Source organism: Zea mays, chromosome 2 (genome assembly GCF_902167145.1).
Source record: "Zea mays cultivar B73 chromosome 2, Zm-B73-REFERENCE-NAM-5.0, whole genome shotgun sequence".
NCBI lineage: Eukaryota > Viridiplantae > Streptophyta > Magnoliopsida > Poales > Poaceae > Zea > Zea mays.
In genome coordinates this window covers 35,364,903-35,390,456 of record NC_050097.1, presented here as the reverse complement: position 1 = coordinate 35,390,456, position 25,554 = coordinate 35,364,903, and the positions used below count along the sequence as shown (strand labels likewise).

The 25,554-nt window shown below is 45.7% G+C and overlaps 1 protein-coding gene across 5 annotated transcripts in view; it reads left to right on the top strand.

Annotated features, from left to right (window-relative positions):
- The window catches only part of LOC103646282 (eIF-2-alpha kinase GCN2), a 38,880-nt gene extending 15,992 nt beyond the window's left edge, over positions 1-22,888 (top strand). Inside the window, exons 17-30 of one of the 5 annotated variants that reach the window (XM_008671010.3) lie at positions 7,764-8,019; positions 10,701-10,797; positions 11,235-11,315; positions 11,450-11,506; positions 11,714-11,845; positions 11,929-12,015; positions 12,415-12,523; positions 12,605-12,744; positions 13,338-13,442; positions 20,426-20,526; positions 20,636-20,738; positions 20,823-20,945; positions 22,060-22,233; positions 22,347-22,888. In XM_008671010.3, coding sequence (XP_008669232.1) covers positions 7,764-8,019; positions 10,701-10,797; positions 11,235-11,315; positions 11,450-11,506; positions 11,714-11,845; positions 11,929-12,015; positions 12,415-12,523; positions 12,605-12,744; positions 13,338-13,442; positions 20,426-20,526; positions 20,636-20,738; positions 20,823-20,945; positions 22,060-22,170 — 1,502 coding nt within the window. In that variant the 3' untranslated portion in view covers positions 22,171-22,233; positions 22,347-22,888. Of the gene's footprint in view, positions 1-7,763; positions 8,020-10,700; positions 10,798-11,234; positions 11,316-11,449; positions 11,507-11,713; positions 11,846-11,928; positions 12,016-12,414; positions 12,524-12,604; positions 12,745-13,337; positions 13,443-20,425; positions 20,527-20,635; positions 20,739-20,822; positions 20,946-22,059; positions 22,234-22,321 lie in introns of all 5 variants that reach the window. The other 4 variants (XM_008671011.3, XM_035965239.1, XM_008671013.4 and 1 more) reach the window with 4 other exon arrangements.
- Positions 22,889-25,554: the final 2,666 nt, after the last annotated feature.

Below are 25,554 nucleotides of genomic sequence, written 5' to 3'. Positions count from 1 at the left end.
TAAAGATCAACTTGGGCAACCAAATCCCAAAGGCGCAGAAAGTCTGCAAGTGCACCAACAGATAAACTCCCAGGAATATCATTAATCCAGAAATTATCTTCGATCGCCTCCTGAACTGTCCTTTTGTTAATCAACTTCTTAGGAATGGTCTCAAAAAGTCGGGGAGCGATATCCACAATCCGCTGCCCACACAACCATCGATCACTCCAGAAAAGGGTAGAGGCTCGACTTCCTATCTCAGAATACAAGGCCACTTGTAGAAACTCTCGAATTTTTCTCGGGATATGAAGAGGCAGGGATGATCAGGGCCGACCTGGCTCAGTTTTTTGCAGCCAAGCCCAACGCATTTTAAGAGCCCAACTCAGTTCAGTGATGCTGAAAATACCCAACCCACCAAGCTCGCGAGGTCTGCACACTCTGCCCCAGACCACTGCACAATGTCCACCCATGGCATTTTTACGACCACGCCAAAGGAACCCTCTTCTAATTTTATCAATGTCCTTCAAAGTAGCAGAAGGCAGGTCCACAGCCATAGCACTGTAAATCAGCATCCCTGTCAAAACAGATTGCACCAGTACACTTCTTCCTGCTTTAGTCAACAAATCAGCTTTCCACCCAGGCAGTTGATTAGCTATTTTATCCACAATGGGCTGCACCTGCTCCCTTCTTAATTTATATAATGAAAGGGGCAGCCCAAGGTACTTGCAAGGAAAGCTAGATATCTCACAAGGCCAAAACTGCTGAATCATCTCTAAATTGTCTTCATGACATCTGATGGGGTAGACACTAGATTTCTGATTATTATTATATAAACCAGAAGCCTCACCAAAAAGTTGAAGGATGTCCGAAACCATAATCATGTCCTCCGCCACAGGATTGATAAAAAGAACCACATCATCAGCATAAAGAGAAACCCGGTGTTGAAGCTGCCTAGTAGAAAGAGGTTGTAACAAACCTTCCTCATCTACTTTAGAGAAAAGTTGACCAAGCACATCCATGACAAGCACAAACAACATCGGAGAAAGAGGATCCCCCTGTCGCAGCCCTCTTTTATGTGAAATTATGCTTCCCGGGTGACCATTAACTAACACCCGAGTAGAGGAAGTGAGGAGCAGCCCTAAAATGATATCTCTCCATATCTGCCCAAAACCTAGATTTTGCATAACCTCAATAAGGAAGGGCCAGGAGACCGAATCAAAAGCTTTAGTAATATCCAGCTTGATCATCAGACGAGGATGTCTTTGTTGGTGAAGAAATTTAGCCGTTTGTTGAACCAACATGAAATTATCCTGGATAAAACGACCCTTAATGAAGGCATTTTGGTTTGGAGAGACCAAATCATTGAGTCTTGAAGCCAAGCGAGAAGCCAATATCTTGGTGATTAGTTTTGCAAAGCTGTGAACAAGGCTGATAGGTCTAAAATCTTTGACCTGATCAGCACTATCTTTCTTTGGGATTAGAGTGATAAAAGCAGAGTTCAGCTTATGGAAATTATCAATTTTTTTGTTCCAAACCGCAATCACCGCAGCCATAAGTTCATCTTTAATAATGGACCAGCAAGTCTTATAAAATCTACCAGTGAACCCGTCCGGTCCAGGAGATTTATCAGAGGGCAGAGAATTTATAGCATTGCACACTTCTTGCTCAATAATGGGGCTGTTTAACTCTAGCAAGTTTGGAAATGGAGTGCCAACAGTTTCAGAGCCTCAAGGTTAATGGATATATTTTTGTCTTTACTAGCCCCAATCAGATCAAGGTAAAACTGATCCACTGTTGCAGCTTTGTCATTATGAGCAGTAAGGACTTGATTTCCCACAATAAGTTTGGATATAATATTCTTCTTTCTGTAACGTGCAAAGGAATGGAACAGCTTAGAATTTGCATCTCCTTCCTTGAGCCAAGAAATTCTTGATCTAAGGCGAGCAATGGTACGCTTGGTTGAGGCCAAAGCCAGAGCGTGTTTCTTCAATTTATTTAACAGCCACCTCTCAAACACAGACAAAATACGACCATCCTGCGCAATCTCAAGTTGATGGATCAAGTCTAGCAAGATGCAGCTGAGTCTCAATGTGTCCCAGCTTCTTGCTGCTCCATCTTTGAAGGGCTTTAGCTATCCCTTTGAGTTTTAAATCAAAAGTGGAAAATGGGCAGTGACCAACAGGAACCGAACTCCAGGCATTGTGCACCACTTCGTGAAACCCTTCAATCTTTGTCCAGAAGGATTCAAAATGAAAGCGCCTTTTAACGCCTTTGCTATCTTTGAGACCCAATAATAAAGGACAGTGATCAGAATCTTCAGAAGCCACACTTTGTTTTTTTTTTCGTGAACGCGCAGGAGAGTTGCGCATCATTAAATTAAGAGAAGAAAACAGTTCAAAATGGACCAAAGTACAATGCCACAATAGGCCAAACACAAGACCACCAATTCCTGCTACGCACAGAACTGCATCCTCCCTCTGCGCAAGAAAACAGCAGCACGCAAAAGGACAACAGCAAAAGTGCTAGCAGGCCACACACCCACACAACTGCTCTTCACTAAGCCCCCAATAGAACCCTTGATCTGAAAATTGCAGCACCAGGACCCAAAGCCTCAAGATGTCTAGCACCGACAAGCCTCAAGCACTCAAACTCATCCAGAAAAACTGATTTTATTCCATGAATGGAAGGTCTGACGCCATCAAAAACCACCTTATTACGATGAAGCCATAAACACCAAGCCCCCAAGATGATGATACTGTTAAAGCCTCTTCTTTTGGATTTGTGCACTTGCTTACACACCTTCTCCCACCAATCAGCAAAAGTGGACTCATTAGAGGCAGGGGAAAGATTAGCCAGTCCCAATGAAGAGAGAATGTAGTACCAAAATTGCCGCGCAAAAATGCAAGTGCAAAGGAGGTGTTGGATATTCTCCGAATCTTGATCACATAAAGGACAAACCTCAGGATAATCCAACCCTCTTTTCTGCAGTCTATCAGTTGTCCAACATTTATTTCTTATTGCCAACCAAAGAAAAAATTTGCATTTGGGTGGAGCCCAAGTCTTCCATAACCCCTTCCATGGTTCGAAAGAAATCGAACCCATGAAGAAGGCCCTATAACACGACTTCGAAGAGAACTGTCCAGAGGAAGAATGAATCCACACATGTCGATCAGCCTCCTGATTGAGCACCACTCCCCTTAAACCATCCCAAAGGTTAAGATATTGCTGCAGCCCAGGCAAATTAAGAGGGGTCTCAATGTCACTGACCCACTGCCAGTTTTGAAGAGCATGGGCCACCGTTCTAGAAGAAATAGCTCGTTTCCCAACATTAACAGTGCGCCAGGAAACAGTTCCTCCCAATCAATAGAGCACAACACTCTATCAAGCTTGACAAGAGTAGGCTGATTCTGCTGATTAGACCAAGTAAACTTGCGCCCATGGAGTGGAATTTCTTTAAGAGCGAGATCATCTACCAATTTTTTGAATCGACCCATCATATCCCGATTAATATGCGAGTTGTTTTTATCTTCGACTTGCAATGAGATTGAAATCCTCAGAAATCATCCAAGGACCCTGACAAGCTGCTCTAATTTGTCTCAGCTCTTGCAGAAATTCAATCTTGGCTTCATTAGATTGAGGTCCATACACACAAGTAAGCCACCAGTGGTGTCCCTCCACTGAACAAAACTGCACAGAAATACTATGAATGTCTGTCCTGGTAGCTCCAGTTATCCCCAAATGTCGTCTCCAAGCAATAAGGATTCCACCCCTCGAACCAATAGAAGGTAGGGCCAACGAGCCGGTAAAATCAGATCCCAACATAGAGAGGATAGTACACGGAGAAGGTTGTGCCATCTTAGTTTCTTGAAGACAGATTATATCCGCACCATAACAATTGAGGAGCTCACAGACAGAATTCTGTCGAGCCAGAGAATTAAGACCTCTAACATTCCATACAATTATTTTTTCCGGATCCATGGAATAACAATGAGAGGTAAATCGACAAACAAGAACAACAAAACCGCCAGCTAAAATATGCTTGCTGCGGTAATATCCCCAGTCCCATTATCATATTCCAAATTATCTGGGACAGACCACCCAAAAAGAGCAGCAAGAGCCCGCACATGACTACAAGAAAGAGTATTCTTGAAGAGCTTGGCGTAGTCGTCTAAAGCTTGACGGCTGAATCCTTCATTGTCTTCAATAATATTAAGAGCCACCATAGCTTGTTTCTTAGACCTTTTTCCCCAATCCTGAATTTTAAATTCAACCCCAACCCCCGCCACACGTCGGCTGCACCTTGGAACCGCCAGGGGTGTAGAGGACTGACGTCTGACAGATTTTGGGATTGGTAAGACGCGTGTGATCTGGTTTGACAATCTGCTGATGAATTGCTCTCGAGCATTAATCTCCACAGAATCTTGTGTTGTTGGAAGGTCCTCCTCAGATGGAGCAGCCAACTCAGCATCAATGTCTAAGGCACTAGCCTCCGACGGAGCCGCGTGTGCTGCTGCCACATCTGACAGGGAGGAAGGTAGCGTTCCAAACGGAGTTGCCAACACAGCGTCAACATCTAAGACAGGATACTCAGATGGAACCGTGTCAGCATCTGCCACGTCTGTGGGGGAGGGAGGAAGCACAGTGACAGTATTGGGAGCTCCAGCCCCCTCCAAAGTCAGGACGTTCTTGAGCCTTTGACGAGAGTAAACTTTCAGCTGCTTCGCCTTCACCGGTGAAGTAAGAACCCTGTCATCAGTCATCTCTATCAACCTAGGGGACAAGGTCCCCCAATCAGATTCCAATGTTGTCCTTAAATCTGAAACCGCCATCTCCGAGCTAATGTTCCGCTGTTGCATGTTCTCATCTCTTGGACCCAAACGCTCATGAACTGAAAGACGTCCCAAATGACCATCTTCTCCCCTTCCCCGAAGCGAATGGGGGGGTCTTGAAAAAGGAGATCCCTGCTGCACATTACCAAAACCATCACCGCTCGAAGTAATAGCCTGAAGCTTAGGATCGGATCCATCCCTCCGTGGGGCAGACGAGAATGTGATGCGGATTGGGTACATCAACGTTCTCCTGCCAGAAGACACACCATCAATGGCAAAGGGAGGCTCGACAATCCAAAGCTCTCTTGAAGCAGGCACCAAGGACGTGTCTAAACACCAAGCAGAACAACGGTAAACAACCACATCCTTTAGCTCCAGGGTGTCAGGATGAACCTGATGAACACTAGCAAAGGGACTAAGCAATTGTTCCACAGTTATGGTTTCCCAAGCATGGATGGGGATACCCTGAAGCTCTATGTCCAACAAGATAAGTAACACAACACCCCTGGAGTTCAGAAAACGGGACCATTTCCTGCAGGTGATAGTGAACGTGGCCGCCCTGAGAAAAGGCCAATTGCCCACAAGTATCTCCACCATGTCACAGCCAGGCAAAAATAGGATGAAGCTTGACTCGGAGTACTGTCGAATTATCAAGGACCTCTCTTCCAACTCCAGCCTAGGAGCAATTAACTCAACAATCTCTTCAATTGGGACTCTCTCACGATCGCTGATAACAGTAATCACCACTGCCTTCTGAAGATCATCCTCGGCTCTGGTCATCTGCTGAGTCCACCTCAAGATGCAAGGTTTATCATCTTCAGCAGGCGACGCCGGTCCCGCAGGTTTCTTAACCAAATCAGAAACCGGTTTGGCTCTACGTCGTCTCTTGTGAATCCGCTGCCTTTTTGATTGGAGACCGTCAGCATCATGAGAAATCAAGCCCCCGCCATCTCCCTCCATTGATGATGGTTTCTAGTGTCGAACAGCAATATCTGTATCTTTTGGAGGATGTTGATTATCTTTCCTTCTCCACACCATTTTCTTCACCTTGATCACTGAAGATGAAGAGAGGCTCCTCCAGACCGAGATCTGTGTCTCAGGTCGAGGCTGCTTCCTTAGACTATCTCCACTGATCGCACTTGGCTCCGGAAGGTTGATCCTCCTCCAAACCGAGATCTTAGTCTCAGGTCGAGAGGCAACACTGTTGTTCACCACCACCTTCCCAGACTCAATCCTCTACCACACCGGTCTTTTAAGCAGACTGCATTCAAAAGAACGATGTCCCTGTTCCCGGCACCGAAAACACCTCGTCTTCTGCGTACACTGGAAGGAAAAGTGATCTTGAGAGAGGCAGTTAAAGCATCTGCCAGCCAAGTCTTCTGGGACGGGCCGCCGTTGTCGTTGCGGCTCCAGCTTCAATCGGCGCCGTTTTGACTGTTTGGATTCCACCAACTGCCATCCACCGACTAGCTTCTCTGCGCTCCGAGCAACCTGAGCCATGCCCGAAGCCGTCGACGACAGACCATACACGCTCCTCTTCTGGACGCTGGAACTGCATCCCTCCTGGCTGCAGACAGGTCGCGCAACAGGAGCAGGTGCCGTCACCTTCCTGGCAGCCGCAGCCACTTCATAGAACGATTTGGTCGGAAGCTTTCTCCAGGGAAAGGAATCGGACTCTGCCGAACGTGGGGAGGCATCCCGCCACCGCTCAAATCGGGAGCGACCGCCCGACCGAGAAGGTGATGCCTGCCCCGATGTCGGCAGGCGAAGGGTGTCCGCCGAGCCCGGAGTGGACGCCGGCGTGGGTTGTGGGGGGAAACGAAGCGTCGGGGGGAGGGGGCGGGAGCAGGGGAGGGGAGCGGGACCGTCATCCTTGAATCCCATCTAAACTCTATCTAGACTAACAAATTGATTATCCATCTAAACAAACTAATTGATTTAACTCTATCAGACTAACAAACTGATGCTTATCCATCTAAAGAAACTAACTGATTCTATTAGGGCTGCTGGGCTGCCGGTCATAACACACACATCGTTCATTTGAGAAATTGCATCGTCCACGTCAGCAAGCGACCATCTCTCTCAGGCTGACATAGCGGGAGTATGTGGCCATGTCCCTCTCTGTCTTTGGCCTTTGTGTATGCAGTCTGCGCCCATGGTTGCCTGGCCAAGTCCAGACCCACTCCCATCGCAGCAGCCTCCATTTTTTTTCTTGAACGTGCAGGAGAACTGCACATCATTATATTACGTAGAAAGAAAGAGTTGTGGCCCAGCAGGACCAGCAGCCTCCATGCACCAGTCTCCTTTTGCTCACAGGCTGTGTACCATATGTAGCATTGAATAATATTTACTTGTCAATCAAGATCATGTTTACTTTTCTTTAGAGAATATAATCTACAAATTACATACTACTACTACATTCTACTATCTGCTAGTTTTGCAATTAACTACTCCCTCCGTCCCAGAAATAATGCAATTGTAGTATGCGTTATGTTTTACAGTTTTAGTATATTAAGTTTGACCAATTATTGATTTGGAGCCATAATAAATACCATTAGGAACTTGGTCAAACGCGAACCGCTTTAACTGACACAGAAGCCATAGCTACATTTTTCCCAGGATGAAGTAGTACTTTGCAATTTTGTAGGTACAAATTGCGCCCCCCCCCCCCCCCCCCCCCCCACACACACACACATATTGGTTCACGCTCCGCCACTGCCCAGTTGTCTGCTACTCTGCTATATTGTGCACCTCTGGCCTTTGTCTTTTGTGAGTTGATTGGTTGTTTATATGTAGACATGTTGTCTGTGCTCTGTGCATGCGCCTGTGTGTGCACTGGTCTGGAGCCATACCAACCTTCTGTGTCTTGTGCATCTCTAAACCTAGCCCTATAATTAAAGTGCCATTTTTATCTATTTGGCTGATCTATATTACTACTTTTGGCAATTGATACAGATGTACTTAGAATGATACGGACACCAGAAGACACATATGTTTATGACCGGGTTATATCTACAATATTTAATGAGGACAGGTTCGCCAAAATGCAAGGCCAACATGATAGCAGCAAAAAGTCCACTGGTAACATTGATAACAGTGAACTTTTGGATACCATCGTTGAGGTTGCCAAGGAGGTTTTCAAGCGGCATTGTGCTAAAAGGTTCCAAATATCACCTTTGCATACTTTGGAGTGGAATTTTACCAAAAACAGGTAAGTTAATGTGTGATGTTTTGTTTGTAGTAATATTTGGTGGATGTTTGATGATCCCATAAGATAGAAACCGACAAGTGATCCCGATTTTTTTAATAATGCTTTACTCTAAAGTTCAGCGTCGGAGTTACGTTTGGCCATGCCCCCCCCCCCCCAACGATTCTCTCTGGCTGGCATAGAGGGAGTCTGTGGCCACATCCCTCTGTGTATTTGGCCTTCGTGTTTGTGATCTGCAGCCACTGGCCAGCCGGCCAGGGCCAGACCCACTCCCAACGCAGCAGCCTCCTATTGCTCACAGGCTAAAAGTACCATAAGTAGCCGATTGAATAATATTTACTTGTCAATCGAGATCATGTGTTACTTTCCTTTAGAGAATTTTATTATTTGATTTGATATTTTATTTGCTCTAATCTACAAATTACGTAGTACTTCTACATACTACTATCTGCTAGTTTTGCAAAAAAAAAAATCTCGAACGTGCAGGAGAATTGCGCATCGTTCCATTAAAAAGAAAGGAGAGAAAAAAAAAGATACATGAAACAACGCGCTCACAACCACACCCAACCCCACCACCCACACAAGACACCAAGGAAGTACCACAGTACCTCAACCTGGGTCATGGACAAAACCTGACGACATAGAAGGCCCTTTTACCCCAGCAGCACACCAAAGACTATATTCATCTCCGGCTACAGTCAAAATCTTAGCGATACTAGGCTGAGACCCATTGAACACACACTCATTCCGGTGGCACCAAATGCTCCAGGCTCCTAAGATCACCAAAGAAGTAAACCCCTTCCGGGCATCTTCAAGGATGCGGTCAGCCGAGCTGATCCACTAATTGTCAAAGCTAATCTCATCAAAACCCGGTGCCAAGGCTGCCAGGCCCGCCCTTTGCAGAAAATAAAACCAGAATTGCCTCGCGAAGACACACGACACCAGCAAGTGATGGATGGTTTCCTCCTCTTGGTCACAAAGAGGGCAAGAGGTCGGGTAAGGAAGACCCCTCCTAGCCAACCGATCAGCAGTCCAATATCTATGGTGCATTACAAGCCAAAGAAAAAATTCGCACTTAGCTGGTGCCCAGGATTTCCAAACCCCCTCATAAGGGGCAAAGGAAGTGGACCCCACAAAGAGCAGCTCATAAGCCGATTTAGAGGAGTACTGCCCCGAACTAGATAACCTCCAAAAGTGTCTATCTGGAACTCCGGGCTGGGTATCAAAGTTTGAAATGGCTTCACATAAGGAAAGGAACTCAAGGATGAACTCCCAGGAAACCACATCTCTCAAGTCTCTAACCCAATTAGAGTTATCTAAAGCTTCGGCCACCGTCCTTTTGATAGCAACACGCTTAGGAACCATAGCAACCACAAGAGGGGCCAAATCCTCAATCTGCTGCCCCATGAGCCATCTATCCTGCTAGAAAATAGTATCCCTGCTATCTCCCACCACCAACTCCATGGAAGTAGAGAAGATAAACTGCACTATATCCTTGGACTGCATAGGAAGCTCTGCCTAAGGCTTAGAAGAGTCTGTCTTCCTCAACCAAAGCCATCTAACACGAAGAGGCCCAATTAAGATTCTGGAAGTTAGAAATACCGAGACCTCCCAGCTCCTTTGGACGAGTCACCTCGGACCAAGCCACCAACTAGTTTTGCAATTAACTACTCCCTCCGTCTCAGAAAGAATGCAATTCTAGTACAATGTTATGTTTTAGTATCTTAAGTTTGATCAAGCATAAATTAAAAAAGTATTAATATTTATGTTATTAAATAAATACCATTAGATTAATTATGAAATATTTTTTATAATAAATTGATTTAGAGCCATAAATGTGACTAACATTCGCTAGAAACTTGGTCAAACATGAACCACTTTAACTGGCACACAACTGATAGTTACATTTTTTAGGACGGAGGATGTAGTACTTTGCAATTTTGCAGGTACGAATTGCTTCCCCCTACAAATTGCTTCCCCCTACATATTGCATCGAGCTCGACCACTGCTGAAATTGATCTTGTATTGCTATCATGGGCAGTCCGCAGTCGGCTTGGCCTACGAGCCATTTCAGTATTATGAGAGGCCAATTAGGGTTAGGGTTAGAAATGAGATTAGTCATCTTGCTTAGAAGTCAAGTGAGGCTTTCTATTTATGGGGAGATGTATCAGCCAAATCAAATAAGAAGAATATTAATCTATTACCCTAGTCCCCTTCTCCAATCCTTCCCTTGTGGTTTGGCTGCCACCTGCGAAAGGGCCTCTAGTTGAGTTGGTTAGGTGGTCTGAGTAGCATTCCTTAGGTCCTGAGTTCGAATTCCAGTGGGAGTGAATTTCAGACTGAGGTTAAAAATGTCACTCACTAGGTCCCCTGGCTGTGTGCACATGAGATGGACTGATCTATTAGGAGCGGATCCTCGAGTAGGGGTTGGGAGGCCTCAAAACACGAGTAAAGATCCGGCCTATAGGAGGCGGACCCTCATGCTGCACGGGGTGGTAGCTTTCGTGACCTTTCTCGGTCGAGGCTCTGATTGAGCTTCTTTTTAATATATTACCGTGGGGGCGGTCTTTCCCCTACCGGCCGAGTTTTTTTTGGCTGTCACCTATCCGCTGGCTGTTGTTGTTTTGCATGGGTTAGAATCATCCTGATTCATGTTTATAAAACAATTTTCTACAATTTTCTAGGGGAAACACAGTGAAAATCTTAACTCAAGGAGGAGAGATGCTAGAACTTTGCTATGAACTGCGAACACCATTTGTTATGTCAATTGCTTCTAATCAGGTCTGTGACAAGTTGTTTATTTTTCTTTCATCTTGTGTGAATGTTTATGCTTCTATTTTTGTTCCTAATTTTGTGTTATGCATAGTCTGAGTTTTTAGACTAATATGGATCATTGCTTTTCTTCATTACAAAATAATTGTTAAATTTTTATGTGTCATTTACCTTCATTTTTCTTTTAACTTGTCATTTTGGACATAGGTCATACTTCCATGATGCAGTCTGCATTATATGTTTAGATCACTGTTTTTTAATTATATGCACATTTTGTTAGAATATGTTAGCAAACTTTTTAATGTGAATGTGCATGCTGTTTGATAGCATTTACTAGTTCACCTTCTACCAGCCGTCTAGCCACTGTTTTGGGATTTTCTGGAATAACTTGTCACTGTTTGATTTCTTTCTTGTCTCTCCCTACTTGCTTATAAATTCACCTGCAGACATCATCATTCAAACGTTATGAAATATCATGGGTTCATAGAAGAGCCGTTGGCCATTCAACTCCTTATCGTTTTCTTCAGGTATATTCTTTATATAGAGTGAATTTCCATTGAAACTCAACAATTTTTATACTTTGCAACCTCAACTTTCTACTCTTTTGGTCTCGAAATAATTGAAGAAATACTTCTGAAACATAATGTTGATATCCTGTTAGGGTGATTTTGACATTATTGGCGGTACTTCACCGATTCCAGAGGCTGAAATCATCAAGGTAGCTCATCTCCACATAGCAGCTCATCTTGTACATTCACTCTGCAACTATATTCTTGCTATCATGTTGCCATGTTGGTTATAGTCTATCTTCCATTTTATAATAAAATCATTTGTAAGGAGACAATTATCTTGGAAGGTCGATTTTAATGTTAAAAATATAGTTTTGTATTGTCATATAAATAACTCTGAATCCATGTGATGATAGGTGGCTTTGGACCTGGGGACCCGCTTTTATGATTCCAAGACGCTAGTCATACGTCTGAATCACGGTAAACTTGCTGAAGCAATTTGCTCTTGGGCAGGGGTTTCTCAGGATCAAAGACAAAATGTTGCTGAGGTGTGATGTTCTGTCTTAACTGTTCCTGAAACTTTTGCAATTTCTGTCTTCAATTAACTGAAATATTTTATTTACTGTTTCAGTTTCTGTCTTCAACTATTGTTCAGTATTGGCCAAATGAAGCTGACCGCAAGTCACAGTGGAGTTTGATTAGGGGGCAACTTTTACAGGTAAAAGAAGCATTATAGTGATACAGTACAGGTCAAATGAGTACTTTTGTAGCTTTTTTTTTGTAAGAGCATCCTTGGTAGTGCTACAACATGGAAATTGCAGTTAACAAACTTGGATGAGTCGTAAATGTGTTCTTTTTGTGTTTCTCGTTAGATAAAGGTGCTTGCTTCTTCATGCCCAACCTGTCTTGTTTACCAATGGCCAACTAAAAGATTCGATTTAGACATGTAGAAGTGTGCTTTTCGCAATTTAAATGCTTTTTCGTGGGAATCTTTTTTGTTTTTATGAAAGTGGTTGTGCTAGATTATTATGCATATCAGCATATGAACATCATTTAGTGAAAATTTAGAATTTCACCTAAGCTTTGATGACATTGGCTGGTTTATCAAATGTTCCAGGATCTTCGTCTTTCTGAAGAAGTTGTTGAGAAGCTACATAAAGCAGATCAGCGGTTTTGTGGCTCTGCAGATCTAGTACTTGCTAGATTAAGAGGGACCCTGTTTTATGGTAGTGGTTCTTAATCTTCGTTCTTTTAGCTGTTAAAGCTGGGAATATTTAATTGTTGCTACTGTGGGTTTCTTGTTGCAGATGAATCTGCTTGCAAGGCTCTTGATGATCTATCCGCGCTTCTGAGATGTTTGAGAGTATGGTCGGTAGAACAACCAATTACTACTATTGATGTACTCATGCCTCCGTCAGAATGTTACTATACAAATTTGTTTTTCCAGGTGAATACTGTAACCTTACATCTCCTAAATTGTTTTGGAACATTTCATAGATCACACTTCGAGAAAGGAGTTCTTTAGTAGTTTTTTGAGTCTGGTTTCCATGGATCCTTTCATTTATGTGCGTTGCTAGCCTCCTTAAGGAGTTCTTTGCTATAACCTCTGGTCTTCTATATACCTTTTTTATCTTCTTAATATATTTAAGGTGCAGTTCCCCTGCACCTTCGAGAAAATTTTCATAGAGCAACCTTGGGAGAGAACTCTATTTTGATCCTCATTATGAAAGTTAACCATAGCATTCTAATGTCATATCTATTCCTTATTTTAGTTATTTGGGAAAAATGTAGTTGGATAAGATTAAGAAACAACATATGGAAATGTTCTTTGCATTCTCTAGGCTTTCCTAGTTCAGTCTTCAGTCATATGAAATAATAGGTGATGTGTCAATATATGCAAAGCATTTTATTAGGAGATATTTTGCAATGTTCTTCGCATTTTCTATGCTTCCCTTTTATTAGTGTTGATGCTTTGCTCCTTTGAAATTTACATATTTCTTGATATTGCGCTGCAAATTATTTCATCTCAACACAACACAGGTATACTCAAAAGAAGGTAATCATGGACCGGGTTTCCATGAAAAGTTGCTGGCAGTTGGTGGACGATATGATTGGTTGGTGGAACAAGCTTGGGATGAGACATCTGTAAGTTGTACTTGATGCCTCCTGTATGTTAAAGGGGATACGAAGAAACGATGGCCTCTCCACTTCCACCTCCACCCCCACCTCCCTCCCACGCCCCCAACCCTCCCACCTCCACCCACCACCCCTGCCCCTCGCCGGCCTCCACCCCGGAACCGGCGACCAAACTAGAAAACTCCCTTGGTGTCCCTCTCGCTCCACATGTGGGCCGCCTAAAGGCTCAACGTTGGAGTGATACTAGTCCAGTCTCATCATCTGGTGACTCCTGGCTGGCACCCCAGTCCTATAAGGAGGCCCTGTTAGCATATCCCTTGGCTCCCGCGGCTCCTCCCCCGGCACCAAGAGTGAAACCTGTCTACTCGGCGAAGGCGGTGGCTGATTCCCTTCCTGTGGTGCAAGGCCGGCGGGCTGGTCCCCGGCATGTCGACGACGGATGGCAAGTGGTGAGGAGTAAGAGGAGGCAGTTTCGCGGTGTTCAACTCCCTCATCGAGAGCCCCCGGTGGTTCTCCGAGGACGGTGTTTCAACTGCTTCTCCTCCGGCCACCTGGCTGCTGTCTGCCGTCGACCCACGCGCTGTTTCCGGTGCCTCAGGCTTGGGCATCAGGCTGCCAAGTGTCCAGGTCGCCTTGAAGTGCAAAGGAAGAAGACTGTGTGGCAACGTTTGGAAAAACAACAATCGAAGGTCTCTGTGTGGCAGCGCCTTTCGGAGCAGCGTGAAGACTCGCCAGTGGCCTCGCAGCGGGCTGATCCCTGTAGGCGTCGCTCGGTGTGGGTCCAGATCAGCAGACCTGAGGCTGCTGCGATGAAGGAAGATCCCCCTAGGATGGCTGATGATGGGGAGTCACATAGAAGCCTCCGTTACAAACGAAAGAGAAGACGATCCAAACATGGAAAAGGATCATCAAGGTCTGTGGTCGCCCCTGGCCAGGCGGTATCGGCCTCGTCAGAGGATGAGGTACCTCCGTCGATTAGACAGACCCCTGTTCAGTGGGCAGGCGATCAAGGCGAAAGGAACTGGGGGGCTTTTTCTTCCTGTACCCTTGAATTCAGTGATGACATGGCTCGTGAAGAAGCAAATATGAGAAGAGCCCTCTTCGTTACAATAGTGGGAACCAGACCATTAGTGATGGGGCCTGAGGTTCTTGAGGAAGTTGCTCACAGTTTTAACGTCAAGTTGGAGGATATGAAGATTCATCAAACCAAGCCAGAGGATTTTCTTCTGATTTTACCTGACGAAGATACTGCTTCAAGGGTGCTTAATGGCGGCAAGATTCTAAGAGGACCTCGTTTCAGCCTGATATTCAAGCGGTGGACGAGATGCTCTCACGCCTCATCTTCGATAATGTCAGGGCTGGTAGACTTGGAAATCAGAGGGATCCCGGTGCATGCTTGGGCACTTTCTACGGCAAAAAGTATTCTGATTGACTCCTGCTTGATAGCTGAAGTGCACCCTGACACTTTGCTCAAGCAAGATCTATCTTCGTTTGTTGTCAAAGTTTGGTGTTTTAACCCGGAGAAACTCCAACGTGATTCAGTTCTTCACATTATTGAGCCTGGGTTGCAGATGTTTGAGAAAAGATGCCTCACATACAAGATTCAAGTTAGCGTGCTGAGGGCGAGTTCAAGCATCACACCAGCGGACCCCACTTCATCTGTGGCTGGCGGAAAATCCCCAGGGGATGAAGACGGAAATGGAACTCAAGATCCCCACCCTCGACGTCCAGGTGGCTCTCAGGTCCAGCGGAGGCCGTTACACCTTCGATTGGGCCCACAGTCGTCTTCAGGCCGCGGCAACGAGGCGCCTGCGCAGTCATGCGCCTCGAAGGAAGTAGCGGGAGATACTGGGCGAGATCTGCATTTAACACTGGGCACTGATGTGTCTCCAACGTCCGAGGTGAGGACGCTGCACCTTCGCCAGGCCCCGCAGCCGTCTTTGGGCCGCGACATCGAAGCGCCCGCGCCGCCATACGCCTCGCGGGAGAATTCTGGAGATACTCTGCGTGTTATGCAATTAATGCCGCTGACGACCGAGGAGCCCCTTCATGCTGAAGCACTTCCAGAGGCGTCTCCTCACATTGATGGCGCACCTTCACCTGATTTTGAAGCGGCGGGACAAGTAATGATGGAGAAGAGAAACAGTCCCCAGGGCTGCTACTCTGCGGTGCACGAATCCGGCGGGGTGACTTCCCGCCTTGTGATTAATGGACCGTTAAGGTTTCTCAGGCCAGATCCGGCCCGTTGCCTGGTTGGGTCGCTAGAGACATCTGGGCCTGTTCCTGTCTCGCCTCATGAGCCGGCTGGGCCGCTGGAGACATGCATTTCTTTGCCTGTCTCGCCCCAACTGTGTTCTGGGCCGCTGAAGACGAACACCCTCGTGATAGTCTCGCCCCAACTAGTTTCTGGTTTCCCTGAGTCAACAATTCCAAGTGCTGGCTTGCCGCTACAGATGCTGGGAATGGCTGGGAGGATGGCAGTAACAGTCCGACACAACGAAGCAACAAAAGCTCTCAAGGTCTACTTTCGCAGAAGAACTAAGGCACATCCCCTCCAAATCAGTCAGAATGAGGAGACAGAGGCCAGTATAATTCAGACAAACAACACCTTTCACTCGGCCTCGAGACTTCTGAACCAATCTTTATCAGGGAAGGAAGAATTCCTCAGAAAAATCAGTAAAGCAGCTGATGAAATACTGCCGGCTCCAAAGCAAGCCATGAATACCTCATCAGCCCCACAACCTTCTCAGGTGGCTGCTCCTAGGCGCAGCCGACGCATTGCGGGGGCTGGGGTTGAGTTTAATTTGCAAGATTGGGGTAATAGGTCTACTAAAAAGGCTATGAGAGCTTTGCATATCTTATCTGATGACAATGGTACTACCCAGGAAGCACTAGACGCGTATGCAAAGATTTTCAAGCAACCTTTGTCCCATAACCAGGTAGAAGCTTTGGCAGCCCTCTTTGGTTGGACCCCTCCTCCTGGACTTGTTTGTTAGGTCCCCGGCCTCCTGGTTCTTTCTATAGTGGCTTTTATCTGTTTTCTATGGATCCTGGAAAACTTTTAATTTGGAATGTGAGGGGGCTGAATTCCTCTGTTAGGCAGGACTCAATAAAAGAATTGGTGGACTCCTCCCAGGTTGATGTGGTGTGCTTGCAAGAAACAAAAATGCAGAACATCTCTAGGAGAAACATTCTGTCTATGTTGGGAGCTGATTTTTCTGAGTATGTGTACCTCCCATCTGTGGGGGCAAGTGGTGGTATTTTGATTGCTTGGAGGAGACACATTGGTCACACAGGACAAACAAAATTTCATAATCACAGTATTTCGGTCCAGTTTTGTAGGGCAGAGGGGCAGGCCTGGTGGCTTACTTGTGTGTATGGACCTCAGGGTGAGGGGGAAAAAATTCAGTTCCTCCAGGAACTTAGAGACATCAGAAATGCTTGTGATGGTCCTTGGATGGTGGCTGGGGACTTTAATCTCATCTACTGCTCTGCGGATAAGAACAATTCCAATATTAATAGGGCAATGATGGGTCGTTTTCGACAAACAATCAATGACATTGCTCTTAAGGAAATTCCATTACATGGGCGAAAGTACACATGGTCCAACCAGCAAGCAAACCCTGTTTTAGTTAAACTAGATAGTGTTCTGCTCTGTGTCTTGGGAGCAATGTTTCCCAAACGTTCTCCTCCAGAGCATGGCATCACATGATTCTGACCATTGTCCGCTCCTGCTGGGTCTTCAAGGGAACAAACCTGGGAAGAAACACTTTCATTTTGAGGCTTTCTGGCCAAAAATGGAAGGTTTCCTGGAAGTGGTACAGGCTGCTTGGAATTCGGTACACAATATCAGGTGTCCATTCCAAACCCTGGATTTGAAGCTAAGGGTAACAGCAAGATCTCTTCAAAGCTGGAGTGACAAACAGGTGGGCCATGTGAGGTTGCAGTTAGCCTTGGCAAAAGAACTGCTTCACAGGTTTGAGATGGCACAGGACGAAAGAGCCCTCTCCCCAGCTGAAAATTGGTTCAAGAACTGTCTCAAAAAACACTCACTGTTGCTGTCTTCTTTCAAACGCACTATGGCAAGGCTGAGATCTAGGATCACATGGTTAGGAGAAGGTGATGCGAATACGAAGTTTTTTCACATTCATGCTAGGCATCGCAAGAGGAGGAATTTTGTTGCCAAGTTAGTTGATGGTGGTCACATTCTATCTGAGCAGAGTGAGAAAGCTGCAGCAGTGGACCTCTTCTACAAAAATCTTATTGGGCAGGATGGACAGAGGGATATAACAATTGACCTGGCAGCTCTTGGCCTACCTAGATACAACCTGGCTGCCTTGGACTCCCCTTTTACAGAAAAGGAGGTCCTGGAAACCATCAAAGGGTTACCCTCTGACAAGGCCCCGGGACCGGATGGATTCACTGGTCTTTTTTTCAAAGTGTGCTGGAACATTGTGAAAAGTGATATTATGGCAGTGGTATCTTCGGTTTGGAACAGAAATTTCAGCAATTTCTGGAAACTTAACACTGCCTACATCACCATGGTGCCAAAAAGAGATGGGGCTGAGCAAGTTAAGGATTTCGGGCCAATTAGCCTGGTCCACAGCATTGCAAAACTCATTACGAAAATTCTCGCAAACCGACTTGCACCAAGACTGAATGAATTGGTTTCCCCAAATCATAGTGCATTCATTAAGGGACGATTCATCCAGGACAACTTCATGTTAGTGCAACAGACAACAAGACTGTTTCATCAACAAAGATTATCTCGACTGCTCCTCAAGCTTGACATCACCAAGGCCTTTGACTCGGTCTCCTGGCCCTTTTTAATTGATGTCATGCAGCAGATTGGGTTTGGACAGATCTGGAGGGACATGGTTTGTGGTCTTCTTGCTTCATCCACCACACAAGTCATGCTCAACGGGTTTCCTGGTCAACAAATTCAGCATAGAATGGGGCTTAGACAAGGGGATCCACTGTCACCAATGCTGTTCATATTGGTCATGGATGTTCTTGGACACTTATTTATAAAGGCAGAGGAGGCAGGTTTATTGCAGCAGCTAGCAGCAAGAAGACAACTTCACAGAGTATCCATTTATGCAGATGATGTAGCCCTCTTCTTACACCCTACGGTGGATGAAATCTCCATCACTCTTGATATCTTGCAGCTTTTTGGCAGTGCCTCTGGTCTCAAAACTAATGTGCAAAAATCCAATGTCTACCCCATACAGTGTTCAGAAGAAACTATCTTGGAAGTCCAAAGTCTGCTACCGTGTGAGGTCGCAGTGTTTCCTTGCAAGTACTTGGGACTCCCTCTTTCCTTGCACAAGCTGTCCAAGCAACAGTTCTAGCCGTATGTTGATAAATTTGCTGATCAACTACCTAATTGGAAAGCTGATTTGATGACCAGAGCAGGCAGGAGAATACTAGTGCAACATGTGCTCACAGGTATGACTGTGTATCTGGCAATGGCAATTGATATACCCCACTGGGCAGTTGATGCTATAGATAAAATAAGAAAGGGCTTTCTTTGGAGAGGAAGAAAAGAAGCTAAAGGGGGCCATTGTTTGGTGGCTTGGGGCAAGGTGTGTCGCCCACTTCAGCTTGGTGGACTGGGTATCTCTAGTCTACCGGAACTTGGATGGGCCCTCCGGATGCGATGGCTGTGGCTACATAAAACCGACTCTAGAAGACCTTGGACAGGGCTTCCTATTCAGGTAGGTAATGGACATAATACCCTCTTCTGGTCTGATAACTGGTTGCAGGGCAAAAGCATCTCGATCATTACCCCGAGCCTATTTTCTGTAATCCCAAAGAAGATAGCTAAAAGTAGAACGGTCTATGAGGCCTTGTCAAACAACAGATGGATTTATGATATTCGAGGTGGTCTAACTGTGGGAGTTCTGGCAGATTATTTTAAGCTCTGGGACTGTCTCTCTGGTTTGGAACTGCACCCCCTCATTGAAGACAGACACATCTTTAGCATAGCCCCAGATGGACAATATTCAGCGAAGGCAGCTTACAAGGGTCTCTTCCTGGGATCATGTGCATTTGGACACTACAAGAGGGTTTGGAAATCTTGGGCTCCATCAAAATGCCGTTTCTTCCTCTGGCTGGTGGCCCAAAACAGGTGCTGGACTGCTGACAGATTAGCAAAAAGGGGGCTCAATCATCCTAGCAGTTGCCCATTGTGTGATCAGGAACCTGAAACTATTAATCACCTGCTGGTCTCATGTGTGTTTGCAAGGCTTTTCTGGTATAATCTACTCAGAAAGTTCGGGTTGGATATCTTGGCCCCCCAGCCGGGCCTGACTTCCTTCCTGGATTGGTGGGAGATGATTTCTGAAACTGTTCAGGGAATGGTCAAGAAAGGTCTGAATTCACTGATCTCCTTGGGGGCCTGGATGATCTGGAACCACCGTAACAGATGCGTTTTTGATGGACAAACTCCCAGTCTCCCCTCTATCCTTCGGCAGGCTGATGATGAGAGAAGACTGTGGGCATTAGCTGGGGCCAAGGGCCTCTCTTTTTTGGCAGCTTCCTTGACTAATGGCTGAATCCTGCTGTTTCTATTTTAGTAGTTTTTTGAGTCTGGCTCTATTGGACTCTTTCACTTATATGAGGTACTGGCCTCCGTAAGGAGCTTAATGTTGTAACCATGGTCTATTTTAGACCTTTTTTCCTCTTCTTAATATATTTTAAGGCGCAGTTCCCCTGCGCTTTCGAGAAAAAAAATGTTAAAGGGGATACCTTGAAGCATTTATCTTAACAAATAACTACATATAGATGCCACAAAATCTTACTTTGCAACTGTATAGTGACCTCTTTCAGATGTTGTACATTATCCCATACTTGTCCGAGGAAGATATATTGTTGTTGTTGCTGCTGCTGCTGTTTTGTCACAAAAAATACCTTTTGTTTTGCGAAAAGAAAATAGAGAGATATTTTCTATAACTTCGGTATTTTAATTGTACATGATATAACCTGTGCAGAAATCTAAACCCCCAGGTGCTGTTGGTGTGAGCATTGCACTTGAGAAATTTCTTCCTAACAATCCTTCATCTGATCTGGGATTGCGAAGGTTACTGTCCAGGTGATCTGAATTACGAACCCTCCTCCAATGTCACTGGTTCCAAAACCCCCAACAATTTATGTGATCTATGTTCTAAAAAATAACTTCTAAAATAATTTGTGGCCTTCAGGGTTGAACCTAGCATCAGTGTACTTGTCTGTTCAAGGGGTGGTGGCGGTCTGTTGACTGAACGCATGGAACTTGTCGCAGAGCTTTGGAAAGCTAACATAATGGTGGGTTCTTTAAGGATCATGGGCAAAGATTAGTGTGAAGCCTGAAGCTATTATGATCATTACTGATGGATTTACTATTTTCAGGCTCAGTTTGTTCCTCAGGAAGATCCAAGTCTTCAAGAACAGTATGAATATGCCAGTGAACATGATATTAAATGCCTTGCAATTATGACTGAATCAGGCCTGTCACAAACAGACCTTGTGAAGGTAAGTACATTAAAACTGCCACTGTATTTCGTTTTTGCTGTTTCAACTAGTTTCCATGTATTAAAAAAATACATGGTAGTGAAAATACCTTGCTTTGCGAAAGGGCCTCTAGCGTAATGGTTAAGGCTTTCGAGTAGCACCTTCAACTCTCGGGGTCGATCTCCTTGCGAATTTCGGGCTTGGTTAAAAAAATCCCCTTGTTGTGCCCCGTCCGCTCTCGGGGATCGATATCCGGTGCGCCACCCTCCGGCTGGGCCGTTGCAAAGTGGGCAGTTAATTTTTGAAAGTACCTTGCTTTTATGGAACTAATATGTGTTTTATTTACATGTGTGCTTTTTGTTCCTGCTGTATGAACTTTTAAAGCAACTCATATCTATCTATATCTCAACTGTACTACCTAGCAAAACTTTTATACTATGTTAAACTTGTATGGCCAATTTCAACAGCACTGAATCCATCTGCTTGACTCAGATTAATGATAAAATTGCCAGTCCTATACTTGTATCACGTGTTTTTTTCTCGAACGACGCAGGAGAGTTGTGTGTCATTTCATTAAGAAAGAAAGATAACAGTACATCACATGAGGGGAGGCATGTGGACTGCCCTCACCACACCAACACTCTAGAGAACAAGCGTGCCACACGCAATGACAAACAAACAACCCTACATGACAATCTTAGGTGTCCAGCCTACGTGCCCCACCGAGCAGCTCCTTGAGTGTCGTGTTACCAGCAAGACAACAAAGCTCGGTCTCCTTACCAACTTCTTGGCAGACTAAAGGGACACTAGGATTAAGACCCTCAAACACACGCATTCCTATGCTTCCAAAGAGTCCAGGCAACAAGGATGACTAGGGAATTAAATCCTTTCCTCTTCTCATTTGTATCACGTGTTCACAGGAACTTGGTTTGAGGCATCTGAAAAATGTTAATACAACTTCCATGGTTTTTTTCCTGTTATTCTAATATAAAAATGGGAGGCAGAAACTATCTTATGAAATAATGAGACTCTCATAGATACATAAAAAAGATGATCATTCTGAAAATGGAATGAAAGAAATCTGGTGTTTGCCTATTGCTCTATGAACCTCCAATAACTTTGTGGCATGCCTCAGGTCCGGCATCTTGATTTTAAAAAGGAGAAGGATGTTGAAAGAGAGGGACTAATAAAGTTCCTGTCTGATGCAATGTGTTCACAATACAAAAATCCTACGATCTGGAGCTGACCAACGGCCCTCCCAAGTGCTTAGTGTATTTGTTTTCAGGTTCTAGCAGAGCATCAAAAAATGGTAATTTTTTTTCCTACATTGCTTGTGTAGAATCATTGTTTATCTGGTACTAATTTCCATCATCATATTATGGGTCCACTCTTCTCAGAATGAGCCTGGTTTGTGGTTAACAGTGTCTTTCGAACTTCCGGGTGAAAGCAATGTTTGCTGTTCGAACATGTGAAGGCAATCATGCGTGTTGGCTTCCGTGCATACGGTGAGGCAGCTGTTGGCTCTCTGCAGGTTGTTGCCAAACGTTACGCCCTGGTCTTTACTGAAGATGGGCGCCGACGTGCGGTGATTGGCCAATTGGTATAATCCTGGACCTCTTGATTGTTCTCCTGAGGACCAATGCCATGCAACAAGGTTGCTTCAGACACAAGGTGGCGTGTAGTTGGTGCAATTCTGCAGTTTTGGGGCTGTTGGTATTATATGGATCTGAAGGTGCGCGGTTTTCTACTACAACAGATCCTCCGTTTTTGCCTGTGTTCTCTTTCTTGTGCATGTGATTTTCTTTTTCTTTTCCATAGGACTACCTTGTACATAGTTCGTTTGGCGTGAGCCATCATGTACATGCAAAATTTTTACATTGTTGGGTTACTGACAATGAAATGCTGAATTTTGCAACTCCCTGATTTAGGACAAAACAAGGCGTGCGTGCTGTTTTGTCATGTCATGTCATATCCTAGTATTGTTTTTGGGCAGTGCCGGATGTGGCCAACTGACCGTGCATCCCCCTAGTACGCAGCAGCACGACGTCTGCTTGCTGCTTGGGCTCTGCGTGACAGTCATATCCGGGACTGGACTTAGCGGTGGTCTGATGATTGTAGCAACTCTGGTGTAAAAAGGCTGGTGCTACTGTTCCGTTGGTATCCGGCTATCCACTTCAGTGTGAGTGCTCTTCAAACTTCCTGACGCCACGCTGTGAACAACCAACAGTTCTCGTTTACACACATGCAACGACTCGGGTGGTCGGATGCTGGAATCGAGTACTGGCATCTCCTATATTATGCTAATCCTCGATGTCCAAGAGATTCTGAGCACGGGGACTAATCTACGAAGCCCGTGAAGTCCATGCACGCCCACTCCAGCTCACGTCCATCCGAGTGCCTGCCGCCCACTCCAGTTTGAAGCCTCCACGATGGATTCCCAAAATGAGCTGCAATCCAGTGAGCTCGGCGACAACCATGGAGAACCGGGGCGATGCTCAGCAGGGTGCGCAGGGGGGCAGGCCCGGCGCGGCGGGCGCCGGGAGAGCGGCACCAAGGCAAGGTTTCCAATATACCGGGTCTGGTCAGTTCAGGCCGGGCTATGGAGGAGGGCGCGGCTATGCCCACCGCGGGAGGACGTGGGCGCGCCCTGGACATGGCCGAGGCGCCTATGGTCAGGTTGGCGGGCGAGGGGAGGTCAGACCTATCCCTGCCGGCCCCGACATGTCGACTCCAATACCTGGCGTGGAAGGCACATTGGGGACAAGAACGATCTCTGGTGGCAGTGTCGGTACAGCGGGTGATCAAGCAGGGATGGCGGCAGCTATCCTTCAACAAGCGCTCTCTGCTCTCCAAGGCATGAATGCGGCAAAGGGAGGAAGCGATGCACCACCACCTGCTGCTCATCAGGCCACAGCCAATCAGTCGCAGCCTCCGAACATTGAGGGGAAGAAGACACCCCCTGCGCCGGCTACAGAAGGGGAAAAGAAGGTGCCAGGAAAGGAGAAGGAAGGTTCATTGGAGGCGCCCATGAATACTAAGGGTTACTGCCATAGATGTTACGGCAAGGGGCACGTAATGAGCGACTGCTCGGCCAAGCTCCTTTGTGAGGTGTGTGGCACTGATACACACATAAAGCTCAAGTGCCCGGTGTTCAACGCCCCAAAAGTTTATGCTGTCCCTGCTGGATTTGGCATCAACAAAGGTGGATTTTTCCACATTCCTTCGAACAAGAAGCTGATCAAGACTAAACAAGATGGGAGGATTGCAAAGATAAATGTGTCGCAAGGAGAGATCAGCCGTGAGAATGTGATTCGTGAGCTGGATCGGTTATTCCCTGAGGCAGCTCCCTGGAAGGTGGATCAAGTAACTGCTAGTTCTTTTAGTACTATTTTTCCATCAGCAGCGGAGTTACAACGGATGGTGGAATGGGGGCCAGTCCATGCCAAATCGCAGAAGGCTGTGTTAGAAATAATGGCCAGCGGTACTTCGGAAGGTCGAGTCAAGGCAAGGTTAACGGATGTGTGGGTGCAATTTGATGGCCTGCCGTCCCAACTTTGTACTTACCACCACATTTGGGGAGTGGGATCGACACTTGGGGTTACCGTCGAAGTGGACATGCCATTTTTTCGGAAACATGGGATATGTAGAATGAAGGTTGCTGTCATTGATCCGGAGGCGATCCCATTTGCTGGTGAGGTGGAAATTAGCAAAATCATATATGAGGCGCACTATTGGGTGGAACAAGGCCCTCTAGATGGTGAACCAGTGCCCATGGAGTCAGAATTTGGTGGTGATGAACATGGTAATAGTGATCGGAACAAGGAGGAAAAATCAAAGGAGGGAAATGGACAGGACAACGTGTCTAACAAGGAAGAGAAGGATGGGAAAGGAAAAAATGATGGCAGCAGCGAGGAAGAACACAAGCAAGTAGGAGACAATGGGATGGATGAACCGGTGGATAATGATCTTCTCATGCATACCGATGAGGTGATCAAGCCAGCTGTACTGGAAGAGCAAGCAGAAGAGGTAGAGAACCCCATGGCGCAGAGCGACATGGCAGCTACAATCCAGCAGCTGGCGGCGATCCCGGAGATTGTCCAGTCCCCGGCTGCAGAACGCAAGAGAAGAACGAACACATCAGACGAGCATGCCTTGATCAGGGCTGAACGCCTGAAGGCGGAGCGCAACGGAGGTACAAATAATCTGCCTGATACACCTAATTTAGATTGCATTTTTAATATTCCAGTTTCGTGTGCTGTTTTAAATCTTAGCAATATTGGAGTTGAGCTAGGAGTTAATGACAGAGAAATGGCCGATTCAGTTCTCCTTTTAGACAAAGTGCAGAAATCTAGATTAGTAGCAAATAATGGTGTAAGTATGGCAGATGTTTTGGATAGTGAATCTGAGGATTCAAGTGAAGAAAATGACATAGACAAGATGATTCTTAATAACTTATGTGGAGAAATAATGGAAGAGGTTATGGATGTAGACCTTGCTAATAATCCAAATTGGCAAGTGTCAAGACACCCATCTCCTTCTGTTAGAACCACATACGTTAGAAAGACAAAAAAAAGGAAAAGCAAGAAGGGATATAAAGTTAAAAAAGTTCAAAATGAAAGGAGTCTTTTGG